The sequence below is a fragment of the Podarcis liolepis genome (genome assembly GCF_965112155.1).
Source record: "Podarcis liolepis genome assembly, chromosome: 3".
NCBI lineage: Eukaryota > Metazoa > Chordata > Lepidosauria > Squamata > Lacertidae > Podarcis > Podarcis liolepis.
The window spans coordinates 76,042,821-76,066,684 of record NC_139557.1 but is presented as its reverse complement, the minus strand read 5'-3'; the positions used below and the strand labels follow the sequence as shown (position 1 = coordinate 76,066,684).

Below are 23,864 nucleotides of genomic sequence, written 5' to 3'. Positions count from 1 at the left end.
GTTTGCAAAGAGAAACCAAACTGTTAAATAAAATGCACATTATTATTTGGAAAGCAGCTGGGTAGCCACGAGGAAGCAGTCAGATCTGAGGTGCATGTTCTGATTTCACAAAATGATAAGGAACTTCGACTAGGTCATTCTGAAATGACAGCACAGAGGATACGTCTTAGAAATGGTGATAGCGATGTCTCTCAATATGTTGGGGTGAGCACAGAGGCCGTGGTGGCTGAGGCACAGGGGGGGCACCACTAGGTGTGCACACTTGTGCTGCTGCCACCATGGCAACCATGATGCCAGCTGTCCACCACCAGGCTTGTGTCTGCTGCAGCCACCCAAGGGCTTGCTCTGGAGTTTTTGAAGAGGGTCACATGCATGTTTCCTGTTCGTTCACTGTCTGCGCTTGTGCCTTCAGCCATGTGTATCTCATACGGAACTTTCAACGATATGATACAATACAATACAATACAATACAATAATCTTTATTGTCATTGTCCCATGCAGAACAACAAAATTGAAAAAATCTACATCAGACATTCAAAAACCAACAAGCCTGCTATCTCAACTATGCCAGCCTGGTTAGCCCCTAAAAAATCTGATACCCCATAATTGAATACAATATACTCACATAGAGACTACCTTACACTGCATTTAAAAACAAAATCACATTTGGATAGAAACTGTTTCTCTGGCGGCTAGTCCTAGTCTTTATAACCCTGTACCTTCTACCAGAAGGCAGAAGCTGAAAAAGATAATTTCCAGGGTGCGCACTATCCTGCACTAATTCTGCAGCTTTCTTATGGCATCTGGAAGCATAGATTTGATCCAAGGTGGGAAGAGTGCCCCCAATTATTCTCTCTGCAGTCTTTACAACCTTGGACAGCATTGTTTTTCCCCTGACCGTGCAGCTCCCAAACCACACACACAGACTATAAGTTAATACACTCTCAACAGTACAATGGTAAAATGCCATCAACAGGTCCTTTGAGAGATTATTTTTCCAGAGGATTCTCAGAAAATATAACCTCTGCTGTGCTCTCTTCATCAGGTCTTTGCTTTGCCATCCTTTAGCATCTCCCTTCTGTTGGGGTGTGGGGGTGCCACTAGCATCCTGTGTGCACGCCTGGTGTTTTTGAAAGTTTTATGTGTGTGTGATATGGGATGCTGGAGCACTGCAGCGCTCCAAATGCCTTTCGCTACCCAGTCTTGCTGTTGTTGCCTGTGGGTGTGCACTTTGCGTGTGCTGTGTGCGTTCCATCCCCTGGTTGTTTGCTTTCCCATGCTATCAATTGCGTGCTGCTTCCCATGAGCCATCTCTGTGTAGCCTTGTCGTTCCTACACATCTGATCAGGGCACCTGGGAACTCGTCCTCGCATGTCAACAGGTGGGCACAGTTCCCATACTGATACCAGCTGAGCCGGTTCTTTGTGTTTTGCTGGTTTATTTCCACCCCACTGGTCCCAGGCTGGCCCAGCCAACATTTCCCCCCTCCCTTAACCTCCTAAAACAGCTCTGGATCTGGCCCCCTTTATGCTGGTTTAATTTAAGCCTGTGCTTAGAATGGCCTGGTAAATCTATAAAATATTGCAGATGCCTCAACACATTCACCCTGAAGGAAATTTTAAAGATGATGGGTGCACATATTAGCATGCATTCTCTTTGAAGATGCATTCTCTGTGTGAGAGAATGGGGAATGCCTATTCTAATCAGCCCCTTCCCATTTTCAGATTTATTTATTTTAAAAAACCAACACCCTGGTTTCTAAGAAACTGATCTTTTAAAATTGACCCAAGATTTTAAAATCAATTCATCTAACTGATTAATTATTGCATCCACTCAATTCCAGTGTACTTTTCTGTGATGTATGTAGCGGTCTCAACAGCTCAGATTGCAGCCACCATGTCTCTTTAGAATATACACACATGCATATGAGTGGAAAATAGGATTGCCACCTTTGTGCTGGCAAAATACAGGACAGGGTGGGGCAGGGGTTGGGGGGCAATTTTTCTCCCATCTGGTGCTGAAATGAATTCAGAGAAATCCATGCTAATCTATTGCAGCCTAAATGCCCCCTCTGGAATTTTACACACACACACACACACACACACACACACGTAAATCGGTTTGTGCTTTGCTACCCAGAGCTTAAATACATGACCTTTTGCACACCCTTTCTCACAAACGCACCTGGAGAGGATCCTTAACTTGGCAGAGTGGGAGGGAGGAGTGGAAATACAGGACAAACTGTATCCTGTACTGAGTCAATACAGGACATAGCATCTTACATTGAACTACAGGCTGATCCGATATTATACAGGATGGGACAGCAGGTCAAGGGTCAACTGGCTCACCCCATATAAGGTAGCGGCACAACAGCATTGCGCTAAAGTTCTGCTCCAGCTCTTCTTTGCAAGCCATCCATTCTAAACTTCTTAACATTTCCCCAGGGAAACATTTGATGAATGAAAGCCAAAAGTTCCCTGCATAATCAAGGACACCAGGCGCACGTCCTCTCTGCTTGCTCAGTGCATTTCTCCTGCCACTCAGAATATTTTAACTGCAAAGAAAACATGGCCCAAATGAATGCTGGAGTCAAAATAAAACAAAGTGGTTCTATGGCACGAGGGGGAAATAACCTGTCCTTACGTTTGCTATGTTTTTCTTCTCTTTGGCCATCGTTTAGGAAAATAACAGCATTTTTAAAGCTAAAACTGTCAACGCTCCACACTCTGCTCAGCAGTGCACTGCAGATCTTGCAAACATGGCCAGCTCCCAAATGGCAGGTCCAGCTCTCTGCATTAATCAAGTTATCTCCTTGGTTTCCTGGCATAAATGTCTAGATTGTGCTATAGCAGGGCATGTGGGCCTGATTAAAATCTCTCCAGCTGAGAGGGATTTTTTGGCAGATGGGGGCACAGTGACATTCTCTTAGTAAAGGGGGGTTGGATCATTCTCTGGGACGGTTCCCACCCTTTCCAAAGGAGGCTTAGCACATAGGATTTCCCAGTGGATTGTACGCAAAAGGTTTTCGGTAATCTAGCAGTTTGCAGGTGACGCTTCCTAGAAATGTAGGTCAAAAACACCTTCCAGTGAAGGCAGATGTGCTCTGGGGTCTTCAGAGGTCTTTAAGAAATTTGGGCTGTCATTTCAGACCAGTGCTAGAAGTGGACACAGAGGTAACCTGTGATTTGATGGTGGTTTTGACAGCAGCACTGGTTATAAATAGTGGTTTTTACTTCATTTTTAGCAAGGATGCATGAGATAAACTTAACATAGGCTACCACGGAAATGCTATTTTATTTTTCATTCCCTATTTCAGTAATACAGTGGTACCTTGGGTTAAGTACTTAATTCGTTCCAGAGATCTGTTCTTAACCTGAAACTGTGCTTAACCTGAAGGACCACTTTAGCTATTGGGGCCTCCTGCTGCCGCCGCTGCGCCACCGGAGCCCAATTTCTGTTCTCATCCTGAAGCAGAGTTCTTAACCTGAGGTACTATTTCTGGGTTAGCGGAGTCTGTAACCTGAAGTGTATGTAACCTGAAGCGTATGTAACCTGAGGTACCACTGTACACTATTACCAAAATAGCCTCAAAAGTAAACTAGTATACTCTTAACTTGCATGCTTAATGTAATTATTAATCAACCAATGTTTTGCAGTGCAATCACATACATGTCTACTCTGAAGTAAGCCCCATTGGATTCAATAGGGATAACTCCTAGGTAAGTGTGAAGAGGAATGCAGCCATAGTTGGTTAATCAACTAAGACTGGAATCCTACTCCCACATACCTGGGAAAAAGCCCCACTGAACTCCATTGGACTTCTGCACAGACATACTTAGGATACACTTTGTTCCATTTGTAACAAATGCTTGCAGCCCTAATTAAAAGCAAAGGGAAGTGGTCATGTAACCTCAGCCTTTGTTAGAACTCCTGATCAATTGGTCACAACCAAGGATAGGCTAATCTGTCAACTTTGGTTTCTCTTAGTTTCTCATTGTTCCTGTTTTGGTCCTTCACATTTCCACATCAGTTTGCAAAAAAAAAAAAAAAAAGTCCTCATGAAAATTCAGCGTGCTAGTGCAAATTTCTCCCAAAACACACGTTTTTATATGCAATTTCTCCTAATATATGGATTTTTGCAAATCAATAATGCATTCTTGTATTCTCTTTTCAATAACGCATGCATTTATATAAACACTGGTATGTGCATTTTCAGACATTGAATAAAGAACTGCACTGCAAAATTCTGAAAAGTGCAAATTCTGAAGGATGGCTGTTTCAATGCATTATTATTATTATTACTATTATTATTATTAAGTGCAAATCATGTAGATTCACCTTGAACTGCACCAACCTCTTCTCCTATTCTTAATTACAAATCTATTAATTCCTCCCATACCCAGAATTCTCAGGTTTACATCAGTAGCAACCCCCCCCCCTTGCTAAGGTTTTAAGGACTGGATCTCTCCATTGTTCTGCATTTAGTCCCACAGAGCCATTCTAGATGCTGAAATGATTGAATGGATTATCCGCAAGGGAAAAGCAGAGTGTGCTCATTCAGACTCATCCTGGATTAAACTTGGGAAGTATCTATAAGAGCATCACTCAAATGATTCATGCCTGTGTAAGTGCATATACAAATAATGAAGGGAGAATAAGGCCATGATCCTCTCCGGCATTAATAGGGTTGCAGCCCTTTCCTTCCTCCTACTGTATTATCTTTATATCCACTTATACATCAATGGGTCCCAGTTTAATCCTGGATAAATCAGAATGCACACTGTCTTTCTCTCCCTCCCAGCTACACACACTTACCTGAGAGTAAGTCCAACTCCCAGGGGCTTCAAATGAGGTTGACTTCGATATATAGGATTGTACTGTCAGTACTGCATGTGGCTTTTGCTACGTTGAATGGAAGCTGGGCTTCCATTTTGGTTCCAGTTTGGTTTTGAGTGCTTCAGTGACTGAGCTGAGGGCACGGGGGCAGGAAGCACAGAAATATGAAGGGAGAGAGCATCACTTTGCAGTTATCAGCAAGAGCCTGGGTGACAGGAACATAGCTCATTCCTCTGTGTTGAGCAGATCTGTGATGGTGCTTTTCCAAAGCTATTCCAGAAAACTGTAGTACTGACCGTTCTACCCCTTACAAACCTGTGTAGAACCCTCACTGCATGGGTTATTATAATCATATAATGCAACCATCATGAACACCTGCGAGGCAGCCAACTGAGGAGCAGAGGGCTTGCCAGGCAGGGGAAACCTGATTGGTCGCATCAAAGAAAAAGAGATGTTTGAACTTGTAAAGAGCAAACTTGCAAGTGGGGCTGTGTACTAAGAAGAAAGAGCAGACAGCCCACCTAAAGCGTGGGGGGAGATGCAAGACAGACGACTCCATCAGCATTCAATTTATGATAATTATGTCTTTTAGAACCATTACAAAGGCAGGGGAAAACAAGCTTGCTCTATGGCAGAAAAGACAACATGCTCTGGTTAACAGCCAAACATTGTGGGCATATTATTTAGCCACAACCTTCTGAATTCAGTATCACCACCATCATCAAGTGTTAACCACAATGAACATTATTAAAATTAGATCTTTTTATTCTCCCCTCACTTCCTCCTCCTGCTGCAAATCTATCCCGATATATGATAGGATCTGTTCTGTGACTCCAGTGTATATACTACTTTTTCCCACTGAAAAAGACAACCCTGAAAAGACTCCTGTATCTGTATTATATCCCCTGGCACTGCACAGATATCCTCATGCTGCTTTCCACCAGTGTCTGCTAGTTGCCCATGTCTGATATCTCAAGCTTAATTTTAAAAAGTCAAATGTTTTCAAAATCCTGCTGTAAGGAACAGGGCAAATACAGCAGCCTGAGAACTGAGCACTCACAGCCTGCTTTTTTAAAAAAGCAAACTTTAAAGGTAGCTAACATATAAAGCACTGGAACAACACACCTGAAATGTTGGCAGGCCTAACCCCCTCTATAGTGGCTACCATAACCACAAAGTCCATGCCGCTGTGCCAGAAACCAAAAATGTTATAGCCATTTACATGTTGCAATGCAAGTCAATGGGATTTTTAGAGTTGTGTAAAACTCAGGTGCAGATTAGGTCAAACTAGGTCCAGATCAGCCTGAAACAGACAGGGCCTCAGCAGCACTTACAAATCAGATTGGGTTGGAAGCCCATGCACAGTCTTATTGCTTACCTGTAACGCCAAAGCATTTCTGAATAAGTTAAACAGAACAGATCCCAATACTTGAGGATCCCCACTGCTTACTTCCTTTAAGTGTGAAAGCTGTCATTTATTCCCAGCATCTGGTTTCTGTTCTTTAACCAATTACAGATCCCCAAGAGAGCATGTCCTCTTATCCAATGACTGCCAATTTCACCCAAGAGCCTTTGGTGAGAGACTAAGCTTTTTGAAAGCCCAGTGTGAAATATCTACTAGTTATTCCTCTCTGCAGGTTTGTTGATACTCAAAGATACTAACGCCCTTTTAGAAAAATCATAATATTCTTGATAAATATTTCTTAACTAACTTCCTCTTGAAGAATGTTATAGATGCAAGAAAGACCTCCTGACCAAAAAATAAACCTGGGGAGGGGGGAGGGTCTGTGTACTGATTTTATGCTAAAATTCCTTCATATCTCAATTGCAATAATACATGCCATCCCTTAAGAAAAACTGGTAGTATTTAAAATTTTGCAATCTCTATCTGCAAGACAGATATCATGCATAACTAGAACATTTTTTTAAAGAAAAAGCTAAGAAGATTTATAACGTTGAAAAATCACAAGTGTTAAATAAGCAGAAAAGGGGGGGAGACATGTTCTGTCACACTTTTGAAAAGCTTTATATAATAGAGATGGTCTAGAATTTATATTATTTATATTATCTCTCTGCTTCATTGCAATGCCTCCAACACTGGAAAAAGATTGACAGATTCACTGAGCCCAGCTGTAAGATCCACGAGATTTTCTTCTCTGAAAGAAAAATTATCCTTTTTTTAAAGGCACTTCTCTGGAAAAGGAATGACTAATGCCATTTGCATCAAGAGACTGGCTCTGTGACTAACTCTCCTAAGGATTTTTTTTTCTTTTTGCTGAGATCTCAATGTACATTTCCCGGGCCTATGTAAAAAAATAGACAACTTCGCCTGCTGTTAGCATTGCAACATTTGGCTCCCATCCCACCTCCATTGTACTTCTTGAGATAACCCACAGAGGTCTGATCAGGGAGGTAACATGGCCCCAGTACTGTGCTTCTTCCAAGTCCCATTGCCTTTGGAGGTCATAGCTCAGTGGTAAAGAAGCTGCTTTGCCGACAGAGGGTCCCAGCTTCAATCCCTGCCACTGGGGAAGGACACTGAGACCCTAGAGAGTCAACAGTACTGAACTAGCTGGACCAATGGTCCGATGTGTTTGAGATCAGGCAGCTTCCTAAATGCTGTGGTTGACTGACACACAACACAGACTGGCTCTAGACTGTGGAGCTCACTTCCTCCAGAACCCTGTTTGACCCCCACCCTCCCCTTTTCAGCAAGTTCAGCAAACTGAAAAGATGTTTTTTCTTTTGCCAAGCTGTTGCTTTGCTTGGAGTTTTTCTCCCCTGCTGCTACTGCTGCTGTACTTTCAGGATCCTTCTTATTTTTAGCTCTGCTTGTTTTTATTATTGCTTTGTTATCATGATATCTCTCCCCCCCCCCCCTTCTAACATTAGCAGCCACTTTAGGGACCGAGCGGGGCTGACAAGTGAGGAAGCAATGTATTAGTAAATATTAATAAATGTTATTTCCAGTGGGGGTGGGGCAGATATTTGTATTCACAGCGATTCTGCAAGAATGCTCTTTCATGCAACCGTAGAGTTGGAAGGGACCTCATCTGGTCTAACCCCCTGCAATGCAAGAAACTCAACTAAAGCATCCATTTTACCTTTCCTTTTACATTTTCTGGCACAGGAATATAGGAAGCCTTATACCATGCCAAACCATCTACCTCAGAATTATTTACTACGCTGAATAGCTGTGGCTCTCCGGTGTTTTAAATACGCGTCCTTTTCACTGATCTATCTGTAGAAGTAGGGGATTGAACCTGTGACTTTTGACACACAAAGCATTTGCTCCCCAACTCAGAGCTCCTTCCCATATTTATTGCACCCCCTGCCCTGTCTGATGGGTGAGGGGGAAGTGTCCCCACATCCAAAAAGCCCTTTTCTTTTCACACACCTTGTCCCCCATTTGCTTTTGAACCTTCTAGTTTTAAAATATAAGCAGCAATACATAGGGTCTGATCTAACTAAGACTCACAGTCAATGGACCCAAGTTAGTTACATTCAGACTTTGAGTTTGATGAATGCTGGATGCAGTCCCTGGTGTTCCTCTCAAATGTCCTTTTCACATGCAATTTTTCCCCAGGACAAAATTGGTTCTCTGTACGTGTTGCCAACAGCTTCCCTCTCTCTTACTTTTAAGTTTCTGAAACATTTGCATCATGCCCCATATTAGATAAATTGTCACAAACAGGATGCTTCCCAGCTCCTGTTGGCTTTTCCTTAGGAATCTTCATCCTTAGCTTGCATTTCCCGTCCAGAAAATAAGATTTCAAACCTACAACTGCTTAAAGGCAGAAATAGCAAGAATATGTCTTCTTATCTTGATTCCAGCTTCCATGCCATTTTTAAAAAGAGACATTCATCCTTTGCAGAACAAAGGACTACATTTTGTTTAGGTTCTAGATTCAAACCAGCAGTTTGCTGCCACTAGCATATGGCAGCCCAGAAGGTTCCCCATGAGGGAAAGCAGCTCTCAGGCTGAAAGGGATTTTGCTCCTGATCTAGTCCAGCACCCTTCTTCCCACAGCGGCCGGCCAGACACCTCCACAAAGCCCACAAGCCTGCTAGGAGGCAACAGTCCCTCTCCCACTGATATTCACCCAAAAGTTGTCCCCAGGCCTGGAGGTTCCAGTTAGCTGTCAGAACTAGAAGCCACCAATAGCCTTATCCTCCATTAAATTTGCCTAATCCCATATTAAAACCCGGCCATAGGTCCATCACCACATCATATGGCAGAGAATTCCATCAATTAAAACACACGTGGTACAAAGTAGCACTTCATCTTGTCTGCCCTAGAGTCGCCTGCAGAGCATTTTCAGTTTAGGGCACTGTGTTGTAGCAAGCAGCTCAGCCACTGAGACCATATAACACCGGTCCAGGAAGATCTTCATTGGCTCCCAGTACGTTTCTGAGCACAATTCAAAGTGTTGGTGCTGACCTTTAAAGCCCTAAACGGCCTCAGTCCAGTATACCTGAAGGAGCGTCTCCACCTCCATCGTTCTGCCCGGACACTGAGATCCAGCGCTGAGGGCCTTCTGGCTGTTCCCTCGCTATGAGAAGCCAAGTTACAGGGAACCAGGCAGAGGGCCTTCTCGGTAGTGGCGCCCAACCTGTGGAACACCCTCCCACCAGATGTCAAAGAGATAAACTACCTGACATTTAGAACACATCTGAAGGCAACCCTGTTTAGGGAAGTTTTTAATGTGCGACATTTTAATGCATTTTTAATCTTTGTTGGAAGCTGCCCAGAGTGGCTGGGGAAACCCAGTCAGATGGGTAGGGTACAAATAATTAATTATTATTTCTCCATCCATCTGGCCCAGGACTGTCTATTCTGATCAGCAGAGGCTCTCCAGGGTCTCCAGCACTGGTTTTTCCTATCACTTGCTACCTTTTAACCAGAGATGCTAGGGATTGAATCTGGGACCTTCTGCATGGAAAGGATAAGCTCAAACCCATTTGTTGCTCTCCCTTGTCAGTCCCCCTACAATGGAGTGGTGGGGACAAGGGACTTATTCAAAAAGCCAAGCTTTACAGCATATTTGGAAATTTCCCTCCCATCAGGGACCTTCCGGCTCCAGTCATTTTGGTACCCAGCACCTCCATATGCCAGCAACCAACTTTTATTAACAGGAAGGATAATAATATTCACTCCAACAGAAATACTGATCTGGCAGAGGCAACACGTACCTTAGACTGGGCAGGAGTCTCTCATCTTACTGTGCTTCCCTCCACCTCCTCCAAATCTGCTCTAGGATTGCAAGAACCCCCAGATCAGTAGTTGCAGAGGGTGGGGGAGAAAAGATGAGATCTGATGGAACAATCTCCTTGCTGCTACGTTGATGTCCACTCTTTATTTTTAACTCACAAGCTAATGGATTATGGAACGAAAGTATCACACAAGGTAGACTGTGGTTTTCCCAACCCTACTCTATGAAGCAGTCTCATGTTCTTAAATGGATTTATTCTTAAGTGTTTTGAGATCAGCAATCTAAGATGGCTAAACAAAATATCGAGAGAAAATAGATCTTGGCAACTAGTTAGATTGCTGAAGTTTGTAGTCACGTGGTCCAGAGTATATATTTGTCTGACTTCTAGAGCTCAGATGTATTGCAAAGTCAGTGTCTCTTCCCTGCAAAATCCTTCTCCAGCTCAGGACGTGAAAAGAGTTAAATGTACAACTAGGAGCCAGACTGTTTTACAGCTAAACGTACAAAAATTGAAAACGTTCATCTTTTTTTTTATTCAAGACTAGGACACTAAATCACAGCATCAGTGGAGCCACTAGGGGATGGATTTTAGAGCTCTGGGATCCCTGAGTTATTGGCCCATTGTCTTGGGAGAAAATGAGCTGTTCAATCTCTGAACCTGCCTGATGTATCACAGGGAAGCTCCCCAACCAGAGTGAGTTAAAGCTTGGGACTTTAGGTTCCATCTATACTGGCTTTGTAAATCTCCCCTCTCCCCTGCAACAGCTCAAGTCACTGTAGACCTGGGAGCACAACTAGGGCAGAGGTCTTACCAAACACATGGGCTAAATACAAGAAGTGTACAAAGTATATCAAGCTAGTCTTGTCTCCCTTTCAGCTCATGTGGCTCAAGAATATTCCCTGAGTTTGATCAAATAGTTTGTCAATTTTGGTTTCTCATTTTTTCACCCCAATATAATGCATTTTGTTATTTTCACTAATGTTTGTATTTTTATGCATGTGCTAACTTAGTATATGCATACAGTGGTACCTCAGGTTACAGACTCTTCAGGTTACAGACACTTCAGATTACTGACTCCGCTATCCCAGAAATAGTACCTCAGGTTAAGAACTTTGCTTCAGGATGAAAACAGAAATCACGTGGTGGCGGCGCGGTGGCAGCAGGAGATCCCATTAGCTAAAGTGGTACCTCAGGTTAAGAACAGTTTCAGGTTAAGAACGGACCTCCGGAACGAATTAAGTTCTTAACCTGAGGTACCACTGTATTTTGTACACATAACTTGGCTGGAAAGTTGCCCTCCAAATTCAGCAGAGTGCAAATTTTGAAGGATAGCTATGTTTTTTGGTTTGTGTAGTTATCGAAAGAATGAATTAGGCAGGTTCACTTCAAATGCAAACTGAATCAAAATTCCCTCTCCATCCCTATAGTCAAACAAGCTTAGGGACCACAGCCTTTCCAGAGCTATGCCTTGTGCCAGTAGCTCAGGTATTATGCAAATCCTTGGAGCCTCTAAAAATAAAATAATCATCCTTTGTGGTGGTCTTTTTTGTTTCTTTTATTTGGTTTGTTGTTGTTGTTTTACACATTTCTGTCTATAGTATCCAGGGCAAGTAAATTAAAAAAATGGAAACTGAAAAAGTGAAAGAGAAGAAAATACTTAAAGGATTGGGTGAAGAAAATGAGATGCAAAAAACAAATAAGAGAAGCTCTAACAGGAAGTAAAATAACTTGGTTTAAATGTATACAACTGGAGCAATGGACAAAGAAGTGATTAAGGGAAAACAAGAACTTCAAAGAATATACAAAATATGAAAAAATGGTTATAAAAAGGGGGGATAAAGAAGAAAATAGTTATAAAAGGTATTTTACACCAGTCAGATTAAATCAAATAAATAAGGCATATTCAGTGTTATGTTGGAGGGGATGTTCACATGTGGTGGGGGTGTAAATATAGAATCCAAGGCTTAAACAAACTGAGAAACCAACATACAATTCTGAGAACCAATTGAAATCATGAGCTAGACAAGAAGTCTCCGAAAACAGACAAACTCCCCCACCACACATATGCAGATAAATAATTCCAAAGCAATTCCAACTGGAGCAACACCCACTCCTACTTGCTACACAGCTGTTGCCAACTTCTGCTCACATTGTCCAGTTCTTACAATTCAGTCCAGTGAATGCATCCAGTATAGTGGTGGGGTTCTTCATTAAGAAAATGGTAAAATGCTGCAATATAATTTTAACCAGGCTACATCCAACATTTTTCACCACCACATATTATAAAACCTGGTATTTCACATTGTTAAGAGCCACACATTTGTCAGCACACTTTAAAAAAAGAAGTTTATTCACCAACTTTGAATTTCCTAGTCAGACTCATTAGGAGTCCCATCTGACATAGTCATCAATCCACAACTCAAATGTCTACCTAGACCAAGGATGAAGAACCTGTGGCCCTTCAGATGATGTTGGATTCCATCTTTCATGAGCCCCAGCCAATGGCCAGAGATGGTGGGCACTAAAGACCATCAACTTCATGAGTGTCACAGGTCTGGACATTGATTCTATGATTCTGCAGATTAGATGAGAGCAAGTAGATACAGTATGTGCTTCATGAGAAATACACCCCTCCCCCTCACTGCAGAATGTCAGAGAGCCCTGCATCATGTGCTTTGTTGTTCAGAGGTATCTTTAGGGCTGATTCACACTTGCACCTTTGTCACTTTAGAACTCGTCACCACTGGCTCTTGGTAGAACCGTCTCTATGGGCAAAAATTCTTGTATTTGAGCAACACAAAAGCAGATTCTCACATGCACAATGGATTACCATTTTTTTACAGTCAAGTCATCCCCTTGCTGTTGCAGTCACCGAGTGGTGAACATTCATTTGTGAACTCTCCTGGAATCATCCAAGGAGAAGGGCTTATGATCCTGCTAATCCAATTCCTACCCCTCCTGGGATCCCAGGAGAGAAAGGGACAAGGCAAAGACCATCTCAGAAGACCACCTCCAGCCAGAACATCTCAAAAGACCACCTCCAGCTAGACTTACCTCCACCTGCCCCAGAGGAAGAGTCCCGAAAACTTATTAATATGTTTAATATGTTGATATTGATTATTGCTTTTAAAAATGTAATTTAAATGCTACTTGTAAGCCAACTTGAAAGGATTTGTATCCTAAAAGGTGGGATATAAACCATTCTCATAAATAATCAATCATAAACAAGAGGCAGTTGTCATTTTCCAAAAGTAGCCAAGCCCTGCCTGCCAATGACTAAGCTTTCAAAGTTTCTGACTGGCATGTAGATCTACACTTAGTTAAAGTGATATCCAAAGAAAACTTAGGCACCTCTGTGCATCCATTCCTGAAAGCCACTTCACTCCTTTCTCCTCCTGCGCAGCTGGTTTCCCAGGCCCCAGCCTAAGAAAAGCTTGTTCCCCTAATGACTAACAGGCATGATGAAGAGGAGTCTGCCCTACAAGCTAGTCTTTTAATGAGGCCAGGATGCAGCCAGACATTCAGGGCTGGGCTGTCGCACTAGCTCTGGGGATCTTGCAGCTCATTTATGTCTGCTGACCCACTCTTTACAAGATGCAGTGAGACGGCTTGGCTCCGCAGTTGAACACCCAAGGCTTCCTTGTTACTAGTCAGGTTAGAGAGGGATTCTCTCAAGCAGAAATTTCCAAAATGCTCTGTTATTTGAAAGGATGATCATTTTACTGCACAGGGTGGTCCCCTTTTCAGGAACACACTTCCAAGGTGCTTTGTTTTTGAATGCTCCGCAGCTCCCTCAAACTCTACAGATCAGACCACACGGCCAGTTCTGAAACTGGAAAATGGAATGGATCTGAGACTTTTTGAGGCTTTGTCCTCTAAACAGATGGAATGGGATGGAGCCTGGCTTAGTTCCCTTATTTTTATTAGTAGTCATTATTATTTCCTCTCGATACAAGGTCCCAGGGCAGGTTACAACAACGTCAAAATACAACATCATAAAAACCGGTTTCCCACTCCCCTTTTATATTTTATTTATAATTTATATTTATTATTTATATTTTATTAAATAGAACAATAATGGGGAGGGACCTCAGCTGAGTGGTAGAGCATTCGCCTTGCATGCAGAATGCCCCAGGTAGTGCTGAGAAAGCCACTGTTTGAAACCCCCAGCAGCCGCTGCCAGTCTGTGTGGACAGCACTGAACTAGCTGGATCAACTAGCTCTGACCTGCTCTAAGGCAGCTTCCTCTGCTTCCTGGAGAGCGATGCGCCTTTTCCGCATCTCCTCTCCTCTGGGCAGATCTAGGCAGCAGCGGTGACTGCAGTCTGGCACTGGCGAGATCAGCTTCCTTCCTCCTCTCCTTCGAGCTCGCACAGAAGATGGCTCTGCTCAGGCAGGGTCACCCCGCTTCAAAAAGGGGTCCTTTCCCCGCCACCCCATAATGTGGAAGAGTCACTCGATAGAAGAGCATCTCCGTTATCCATGTATAAAACGCACACATCTCTTGACACTTTCCTGGCTAGGCACAGCAGCAGCACGGATGCAACAGGGGACCATCCCATTACAGACCGTGCCACACTTTCGATGGTGCCGCCGTCTTTGGGAATTAAGCGGGGCGCTCCTCGCAAGAAGAACCGACCAACAGGGCGAGGAGGAAGCCATGCCCCTACCCGTGCTCTTCCCTAAGTTCGCGGGTCTTTCCCTAACCAGGAAGTCTTAGGCACCAGGGGCTGCGCCTTCCCCGCACCACCCAGTAACTCCCCACTTCTCCCCACCGCACTTTACAGAATCCTCGGAACGAGGGGCGAAGGGTTGCTACTCCCCCCACGCGCACACTTAGAGACCCACGCATTTCGAGTCACCTAAGCTCCCCCACCGTCACACACACACACACACCCGAGCCGATTTACCGCTGCTATCCTTGAAGAAAGGGGTCGCGGTGTTTCTCAGGCTCTGGCTCCAGCCCCTCTTCTCGTCCTCCACCTCCTCCTCTTCCACCTTCTCTTCTTCCTCCTGCTGCTGCTCCAGGGAAGCCGGGCAAGCCTCCGAGCCGCCGGGCACTTGCTGCTGGTGCTGCTGCTCGGCCGCTGGCTTGGCTCCGCGTCTCGCCGCCGTCCTTCCCCGCTGGCTGCGTCCTCCGTCCGGGGCTTCGCGCTCTTCGTCGGCGTCCTCGTCGGAGGCGGAGCGCGACTCGGCCGTGGTGCTGTAAAACGGGTTGCCGCCGCTGCTGTCCTGGCCCGACTCGCCAAAGACGTCGTCGGAGATCTGCAGGCTCTCGTAGCGGCAGCGGGCCGCCTCCAGCAGCGAGAGCGCCTTCAGCCTCTGGCCGCCGCCGCCGCCGCCCTCCGCCATCATCTCGCCCGCCGGCGCCAGCAGCAGCCCCCGCTCGGCCGGGTCGTCCGGCCGCAGGCAGCAGCCCAGTAGCAGCAGCGGCTCGGTCACCGAAGGAGGCAGGCAGGCTGCGGGAGCAGCAGCACAGCCGCTTTCTCCTCCTCCACCGCCTCCGCCGCCTCGGAGCCCAGCCTCCCGTTCTCCCCGGCACAACCCGCCCCTGTGTGTGTGCAGAGCCATGGGTGGAAGCAGCCAGCTCAACATCTCTCCCAGTGCCTCATCGAGCCAATTGTAGCTGCAGTCCTGAAGCGGGAGGTGGGGTTTTATGCGCGCTCCGGACGCCCGGAGTCCGCCCTTTCCCCGCCCCCGAAAGGGGACGGTCTCCGCCGCTTAAAACCACAGGCTTGCCTGGGAGGAAGGCGAGAGAGCGGCTGCTGCGCACAGAGCAACCCCCCAGCTGGACCAAACGCCAGGCGCCTCGCCGAGCCCCTCTGCGCAGCTCAGGCTTGTGGAACTGTCCAGCAGCGCTGGTGCTGAAACCCCACCAGCCTCTGGACTCCGTCCCCCAGAAGTCTGGAATGAGTGAGTTCAATGCAGGGCGAGCGGGATCAAGCCGCCTCTCCACTCGCAACAACAAACAGATGTGGCACATGGTCTGAAAGGAAAGTCGGCAAGCAGCAGGACCCAGCAGGACTGGTCGGCTGACCGGAGCCGGAAAACAATTGGGGAAAGGGGGGGGGGGAATTGCACGCCTTTCTGCACAAACCTGGGACATGACAATCGGCTGGCCATAATAAGCATCCTGTCACATACCCTTCATCGCAAATAGCATCTGCAAGCACGCTTGTTGCACTCAGCGGTGATGAAGGTCTTCGAGTCGCTTTCATGTCGGAGAAAATTGGAGTGGCACTAATACATCGTAAGAGCGCACTTTAGAGCATCTGGGAAAGACTGCAAAGAGGGGAAGAGTCGCTGCTCATCTGCAGCTCTGGAAGGTCGGAGACCAAAGTATTGGGAAGTCAGACTTGTTTTCGAAATAGCTGAGACATACAATGATCTCGATCATGCCAGCATTGCTTCAGCTCCTGGAAAGGAGAATTTTGGTTCTCTGGACATACCTAGCCCAGTAGCTGACACTTGCTTTGCTGACCCCAGATTTCTAATATTACTAAAGGTGCATGGGGAAGCCACCCTAGTATGGTCTTGAGATTTGTTTTGTTTGATTTAAAGTATTTGCACAATTACTAATAAAAAAAATGTTGACAATAATAAAACAGGATAGAATATAAAACCTCCCATAAAACTCACGACATTGATAAAACCAGAAATACTAAAAGCACGTCCGGCCCATAGATAAAACAAACAACTTACTGGAATCTGTTGCAATGTCAGTTTGCCTCCTGGGATTTATAGGCCTTCCAAGACCTGGGTTTGTCATGATGCCACATGTCCACAGCTGCACTATGTGTACACAGAGAAGCCAGTATTTGGGGCCTCTGCACACTTCACTTCAGGGCAGGACAGGCTGCTACCTCCCAAGGTCATTTCCCAGAGCAGGGAGGCCCTTATCTGTGAAGTGCAACTCATGGCTTGCCTAGATGCCTCTAGGCACCATCATGTACCACTTAAGTACAGTGGTGCCTCGCAAGGCGAAATTAATTCGTTCCGCGAGTTTTGTCGTCTTGCGGTTTTTTCCGTCTTGCGAAGCACGGTGTCGGGAAAGTTTTGGAAAAGCTTCAAAAATCACCAAAGTCTTTAAAAACCTCAAAAAAGGCAACCTCGAAAAGGCTCCTCAAAGTCAAGTCGCAACTGTATTAACGGTGTTAAGAAAAAGGAAACAAACTTGCAAGACATTTCCGTCTTGCGAAGCAAGCCCATAGGGAAAATCGTCTTGCGAAGCAGCTCAAAAAATGAAAAACCCTTTCGTCTAGCGAGTTTTTCGTCTTGCGAGGCATTTGTCTTGCGGGGCACCACTATATAAAATAAAAGTGCAAGAGCACAAGCTCTGAGTAATGCAGCAAGAAGGAATCACATATTATCAATTTTGCACAAACTGCACTGGCCATTCATTTGTGACTGTACACAATTCAAGGTGCTGACTTCAATGTAAAGTCAGACATGACTTAAAGCCCAGCTACCTGACAGAATGCCTCTTCCTAGGTTGGCTCCCCATGTGATCTGCAGGGGAGTCCCGTTTCATGTCCCCATCAATAAGCAGAGTTTGCTATGTGCTGAAAAGGGATAAGAACTTCTCTGTGTTGCTCCCCATTTGAGAAATTCTGTACCTATAGAGGTAAAGCTGCCACTCTGATTAGTTTTCCCTTAAAAAAAAAGGCAGTTGAAAACACACACAAGCATTTGGGTATGGCTATTTTTTATGCTACTTATGAACTGGTTTCATTGGTTGAATTAACTGTTTAATGGTTTTGTTATGTGTGTTCCCCACCCTGAAATCCTGGGGCTGAGGAGTGATTTACAAATGTAACACACACACACACACACACACACACACACACACACCTCTCTACATTTAGAGGTCCAACAGATTCAGAAAAGATAAAAAAATTCCTTCCAGTAGCACCTTAAAGACCAACTAAGTTAGATCTTGGTATGAGCTTTCGTGTGCATGCACACTTCTTCAGATACCTGAAGAAGTGTGCATGCACACGAAAGCTCATACCAAGATCTAACTTAGTTGGTCTTTAAGGTGCTACTGGAAGGAATTTTTTTATTTTGACTATGGCAGACCAACACGGCTACCTATCTACTATTCAGAAAAGGTAACTAAAGTATTTCTATTTCCACTTATGCACCAGAAAAATAACCCAATTTTACTGGAATATTTCCAGCTTGAAACCAGTAAAATGCACCCATCCCTAGTGCTGGAATAAATAGGACAATACACTCCTTTTAGTAGAGCAATGGAGTTAGGTGATGAGGGTCTGCAGTTATAGTCACAACCTGCAACTTAAAGGGCAGGTGCATTCAGTGCACACTTACAGCACATGACTTTCCTAAAGAACCCTGGAAACTGTGTTCCCCTCACAAAGATACAATTTCCAGCACCTTTAAACTACAGTTCCCAGCATCTTTTGGAAAAGCCACGTGCTTTAAATGTGCATGGATGTGCCAACAATCCTTAATGCAGACTACTTACCCCTATAATTAGGGTACTTAGATTTAAGAGATTAGCCATGCAATCACATTCATGTCTGCTCAGGAGTAACTCCCATTCAGTTCCAGGGAGCTTACATTCAAGTAAATGGGTGTGGGGGTACAGTCTAATTCTGTCCATTCTTTCCATGTTTTTCTTTGTACGGGAGAAAATTATTAATATTCCAATTCAGGTGAAGGGTGCTTCTGAGTGTAGAACATGCCTCTAACATCTTCTGCTCATGTTTACATTCCCTACTCTGGCATGAAGCCTTAATAAGGCTATACAGAATGAGGGGGTGACAACTTAATTCATTTAGGATAGGGTTGTAAGTGTATTGCAGAGTGATGTTCAAATCCGTAAGCAAAATGGTAGTTTAGCTTCAGCTCTCAAGCAAATTATGTGGCTGGATGTTAAAAGAAAGAAAGAAAAGGAAACCTAGTATCTATGAATTTGCAAAGTACGTATACAATTTATTGAGCAACATTATTACTGAAGTCAGTACTCCAAAGGCAAGTACTGTAATCACAGCACTGCAATTCAGCTAAACCTAAATCTGTCTTAATCTAATGGATGATTACATATCGCATCCTGCTTTCATGATAATTACTTTACCTATGTTTGGATAGTCAGACAAGAGTTGAAACAGTGAATAGAATATTGTAGCCATGGCAACCTGAAGTAGAGCTTTTAATTTCTCCCAAATATAAAGCTCTTCCCACTTTTATATTCTTCCGTTTTGGGTCAGCAAAGATTCAGGGTGGAGTTCCTTGATCAAATGGCATGTCGGCCCACAATTTCCAATTCCTGCAATAAACAGCCAATGATCTCCCTGCGATATGTTATCAGGTTTTTTAAAATAATAATAAAACCCTGTAAAAGTAAAAACAAAACACATTCTTAAAATTTCTATATCAAAACAAGAAAGAGGAACAGCAGGGACAGGATGTAATTAAACCAGACAGACCACACACATTTTAAGTATCAAGTTAGAACTCAAAATCGTGTTCCACCATCATTCAATGGGATTACACATCATTACCAGAAAGTCTGTTGTCTAAAACAGAGTAGCACTATAGGACTAAAAGGTATAAGAAAATTTCCCAGTTCTAATGCTTCAGTGAGGACCCTCCATTTGTCAGTTCCCTGCAGAGGAAATCAGTCCTGAGTGCTCACTGGAAGGACAGATCCTGAAGCTGAGGCTCCAATACTTTGGCCACCTCATGAGAAGAAAAAACTCCCTGGAAAAGACCCTGATGTTGGGAAAGATTGAGGACACAAGGAGAAGGGGATGACAGAGGATGAGATGGTTGGACAGTGTTCTCAAAGCTACCAGCATGAGTTTGACCAAACTGCGGGAGGCAGTGGAAGACAGGAGTGCCTAGCGTGCTCTGGGGTCATGAAGAGTCGGACACGACTAAACGACTAAACAACAAATTGGAATCCATCAGCCTCAGCCAACATGACAAATGATTAGGGATAATGGGAGCTGTAGACCCATAACAGCTGAGGTCACAGCCTCCCCACCCTGTAGTAAATCGGTCCTGGTAAGAATGAATTACTATGGTCTGATTCAGACACTTCATTTACATGAAGGAGTGAGCAAGTGCCCCTTCGTACTCCTGCTGCTGATGCTAAATGAATGATGATGATGTTGTTGTATGAGTACTAAAAGGTGCAACACAATATTATTGTGTTTAATGTTGCCAGGTTGTTTTGATACCAAAGGCTCTATTTCCTCCCAGTCATTTTTCTAATGGCTTGATTAGGACTGCTTCTGGGGTGAGCTTAAAGTTGCCGCCAAAACCTTACTTTGTGACAACTCATATTTGACATGCTCCTCACAGCCCAGATGTATTTCCTGTTTCAATACAGTATTTGGGATCTTCTTTCTGCTTCACTATGTGATCCCATCCAATCAGGGATCCTGTAATGAACTTAAGGATGCTATGGCATCATGGAGCTAATCAGATTTGGCTATGTGATGTCAGAGAGCAAGGGCAAATCAAACCAAACACATTGCCCTCACTTTGAAGGGGTATCAATCTGTAAATGTTCCTTGGACTGATATAGGTTTGAGTAATATTATTGGAATAATTGGTTTATTTCCAAGTTCATCTCAAAGAGAACATATACACTTTGTCTATTAAGCGTGAACAATTTGATGGGTTCTTGCTTCTATATTCTATTTGTATAGAAACATAGCTATATCAGGTCAGGTCATCTAGCTACCTATGTTGACTGGCAGCAGTTTTATGGCCCAGGGCCTCCTAAGAGGCAGAGGTCTTGGGAGATCGGTGCTGAAGATGCCAATGATTCTGTTTGGGACCTTCTGCATGCAAACCATGTCCTCTTCTCTAAGTATACAGTGGTACCTCTGATTATGTACTTAATTCGTTCTGAAGGTCCGTTCTTAACCTGAAACTGTTCTTAACCTGAAGCACCACTTTAGCTAATGGGGCCTCCTTCTGCCGCTGCTGCACGATTTCTGCTCTCATCCTGAAGCAAAGTTCTTAACCCAAGGTACTATTTCTGGGTTAGCGGAGTCTGTAACCTGAAGCATATGTAACCCGAGGTACCAGTGTAGTCTATCTGGTTGCAAGGATAAAATGAGGAGAGGGTAGAGCCATGTATAGATTCCTTGACAGAAGGGCAAGATATAAATGCAACAAGAAATAGGGAAACATAGATCTTGTTTCTTTTGAAAAACAAGGTTTCTATTTACCTGGAACAAAAGTTGGATTTTTAAAAACCCAGAAAAGTCACAAGTAATTGAGGTGCCAGCTACCTTTGCTAAAGCGGGAGCTAAAATTAGGACCGAGACAGGAATACGTTTGCAGCATACATCATAAAGTGTGCATTTATAATTAATTTTCAAGGTTTTAAATGCAGGTTTGTAGAGAAGTACATCTAAGCCCCAGATGATTCAGAAAGAAACAGAAGTGGAGTCTATTTTAACCATTGTTAAGACTTGGGAAATTGGCTGCATGTTTTAGTCGTCTGTTTTTGCTATTGTCCTCATGAGATGTCATGTGCTCATATATGAGTGAATGATTACTTGCCCAATGGTACTTAAGCTGAGATGAAAATAAGCCATTCATTCATGTACAAATGCATTATTCCAAAAACATTTCAAAGATGTGCACTTTAAAAAAAAGATATGTGTTACTAAATCCACATTTTACAAAGAACAGCATGCTTGGTTCATGACAATCATTTGTGGTGCATAGCTTAAAACAAGCAGTAACGGAGCAATTCATTTTTCATCCAAAGAATCGGTTTGAGAAATGGGTAAATATATAATTCTGCAACATACCAGTCATTCAAGCAGGAGTGGTTAATCCCTGAACTGGGTCCTTGATCTATTCCACCCCAACCCTCAATTGGTGGGTTCCCAAGACTCCACTGATTTTGGTGGTGACAAAAAGTGGGGAAATTAAAGCAGTAATTAATGTTAATGTAGCATGTTAATCTGTGCAGCTGTTAGCCTGCTGTTAAGCATTTTATACAGGAGTGTGCACATTCCCTATGATTCTGTGCATTTAAAAAAAAATCTGATCTGTTTCTGAGATACTGTATGCTCTCTCTTGTTTCAGGTTCTGAGCCAAAGCTCTGTATATTCCCATTCACTATCACAGGGAATCCACAGCTATAACCTTTTGCTTTGGGGATGAAATTTACAGTGGATGAAATTTACAGACACAGAAGCCCCTCCAGAGTAGATTAATTCTCCCAAATTTTGAACATATAGGTACAGGAACATTTTCTAGGAGAATGAAGGAAATCCTCCACATTCCCTTACAGAGGAGTGGGGATTTATCTCTTTCTCACCTTAAAATAATTAAGAGTCGGTCAGGTGGTATCTATTCTTGCTTGTACATTTAAAAAATCAAACTTTGTAGCTTCACAATGACCTTCGTGGACTGAGTTTTGTTTTTCATCTTCCACACTTTAATGTGCTGGTAATGACCACTCCCCACATTAAAAGGGGGGAGCCCTTTGCATGGTCGCGCGCAGCCCCCTGTACCCTATGCTGCACCATTAGCACAGGCTTGACTTCACCTCCCCCCAGGTGGAATACCTGGAGGTCTCCGCCTACCCCAGTCAGTTGCCCAATCCCACCTGGGTAGGCGTTGCCAAGGTGATCAGGCCAGGTAAGGGGAGGGACTACCTGCCCACACAATAGGGGAAGGATCTTATCTGGGAATGAATCATCAGTTGGCTCCAGAGCTGGTGATGGAAAAGCATTTTCAACTCTCCACTGCTGGATTTAAAAACTCCGACAAAGAAGAGTCCACCACCTTCCAAGGGAGTCTGTTCCACTGTCAAGCTGCTCTTAGAAGAGTTTGGATTTGATATCCCGCTTTATCACTACCCGAAGGAGTCTCAAAGCGGCTTACATTCTCCTTTCCCTTCCTCCCCCACAACAAACACTCTGTGAGGTGAGTGGGGCTGAGAGACTTCAGAGAAGTGTGACTGGCCCAAGGTCACCCAGCAGCTGCAGGTGGAGGAGCAGGGAAGCGAACCGGTTCACCAGATTACGAGTCTACCGCTCTTAACCACTACACCACACTGGCTCTCTTAACATCAGAAAGTTCCTCCTGATGTTTAGTCAGAATTTCCTTCTTATAACTTGAAGCCATTTGTTTCAGAGTAGGAAAAAACAAGTTTGCTCCAGCTCCATGTGATGGTCCTTTAGATATTTGAAGATGGCTATCCTATCTCCTCTCAGTCTCCTCTTTGCCAGACTAAACATACCCAATTTCCTCAACTCTTCTTCATATGGCTTGTTTTCCAGACTCTGGATCATGTTGGTTGCTCTCTTCTGCACACATTCCAGCTTGTCAATAGCCTTCTTAAATTGTGGTGCTCAGAACCAGGCACAGCACTCTAGGTGGGGGTCTGACCAAGGCAGAATAGAGTGGTACTATGACTTCCCTTTATCAAGACACTATAGCTTTTTTGTTGTTGCTGCATCACACTGTTGACTCATGTTAAGCTCATGAAGCTTGTGGTCTATTAAGGCGCCTAGATCCTTTTCACATCTACTACTGGTGAGCCAGGTGTCCCCCATCTTGTATTTGTGCAGCTGGTTCTTCTTGCCTAAGTGTAAAACCTTAGTTTTGTCCCTGTTGAAATTCATTTTGTTAATCTTGGCCCAGTTCTCCAATCTGTTAAAGTCATCTTGAATCCCAATTCTGTCTTCTGTTGCATCAGGTACCCCTCCCAGTTTGGTATCATCTGCAAATTTGATGAGCATCCCCTCAATTCCTTCATCCAAGTCATGTATAAAGGCACTGAACAACAAGTCCAGGACAGGATCCCACTT

At 44.1% G+C, this 23,864-nt stretch overlaps 1 protein-coding gene across 1 annotated transcript in view; it reads right to left on the bottom strand.

Annotated features, from left to right (window-relative positions):
* The window catches only part of PGBD5 (piggyBac transposable element derived 5), a 78,725-nt gene extending 63,050 nt beyond the window's left edge, over positions 1 to 15,675 (bottom strand). The window contains exon 1 of the mRNA XM_083496877.1: positions 14,961 to 15,675. Coding sequence (XP_083353003.1) covers positions 14,961 to 15,645 — 685 coding nt within the window. The 5' untranslated portion in view covers positions 15,646 to 15,675. The remainder of the gene's footprint in view (positions 1 to 14,960) is intronic.
* Between the last annotated feature and the right edge of the window lie 8,189 nt (positions 15,676 to 23,864).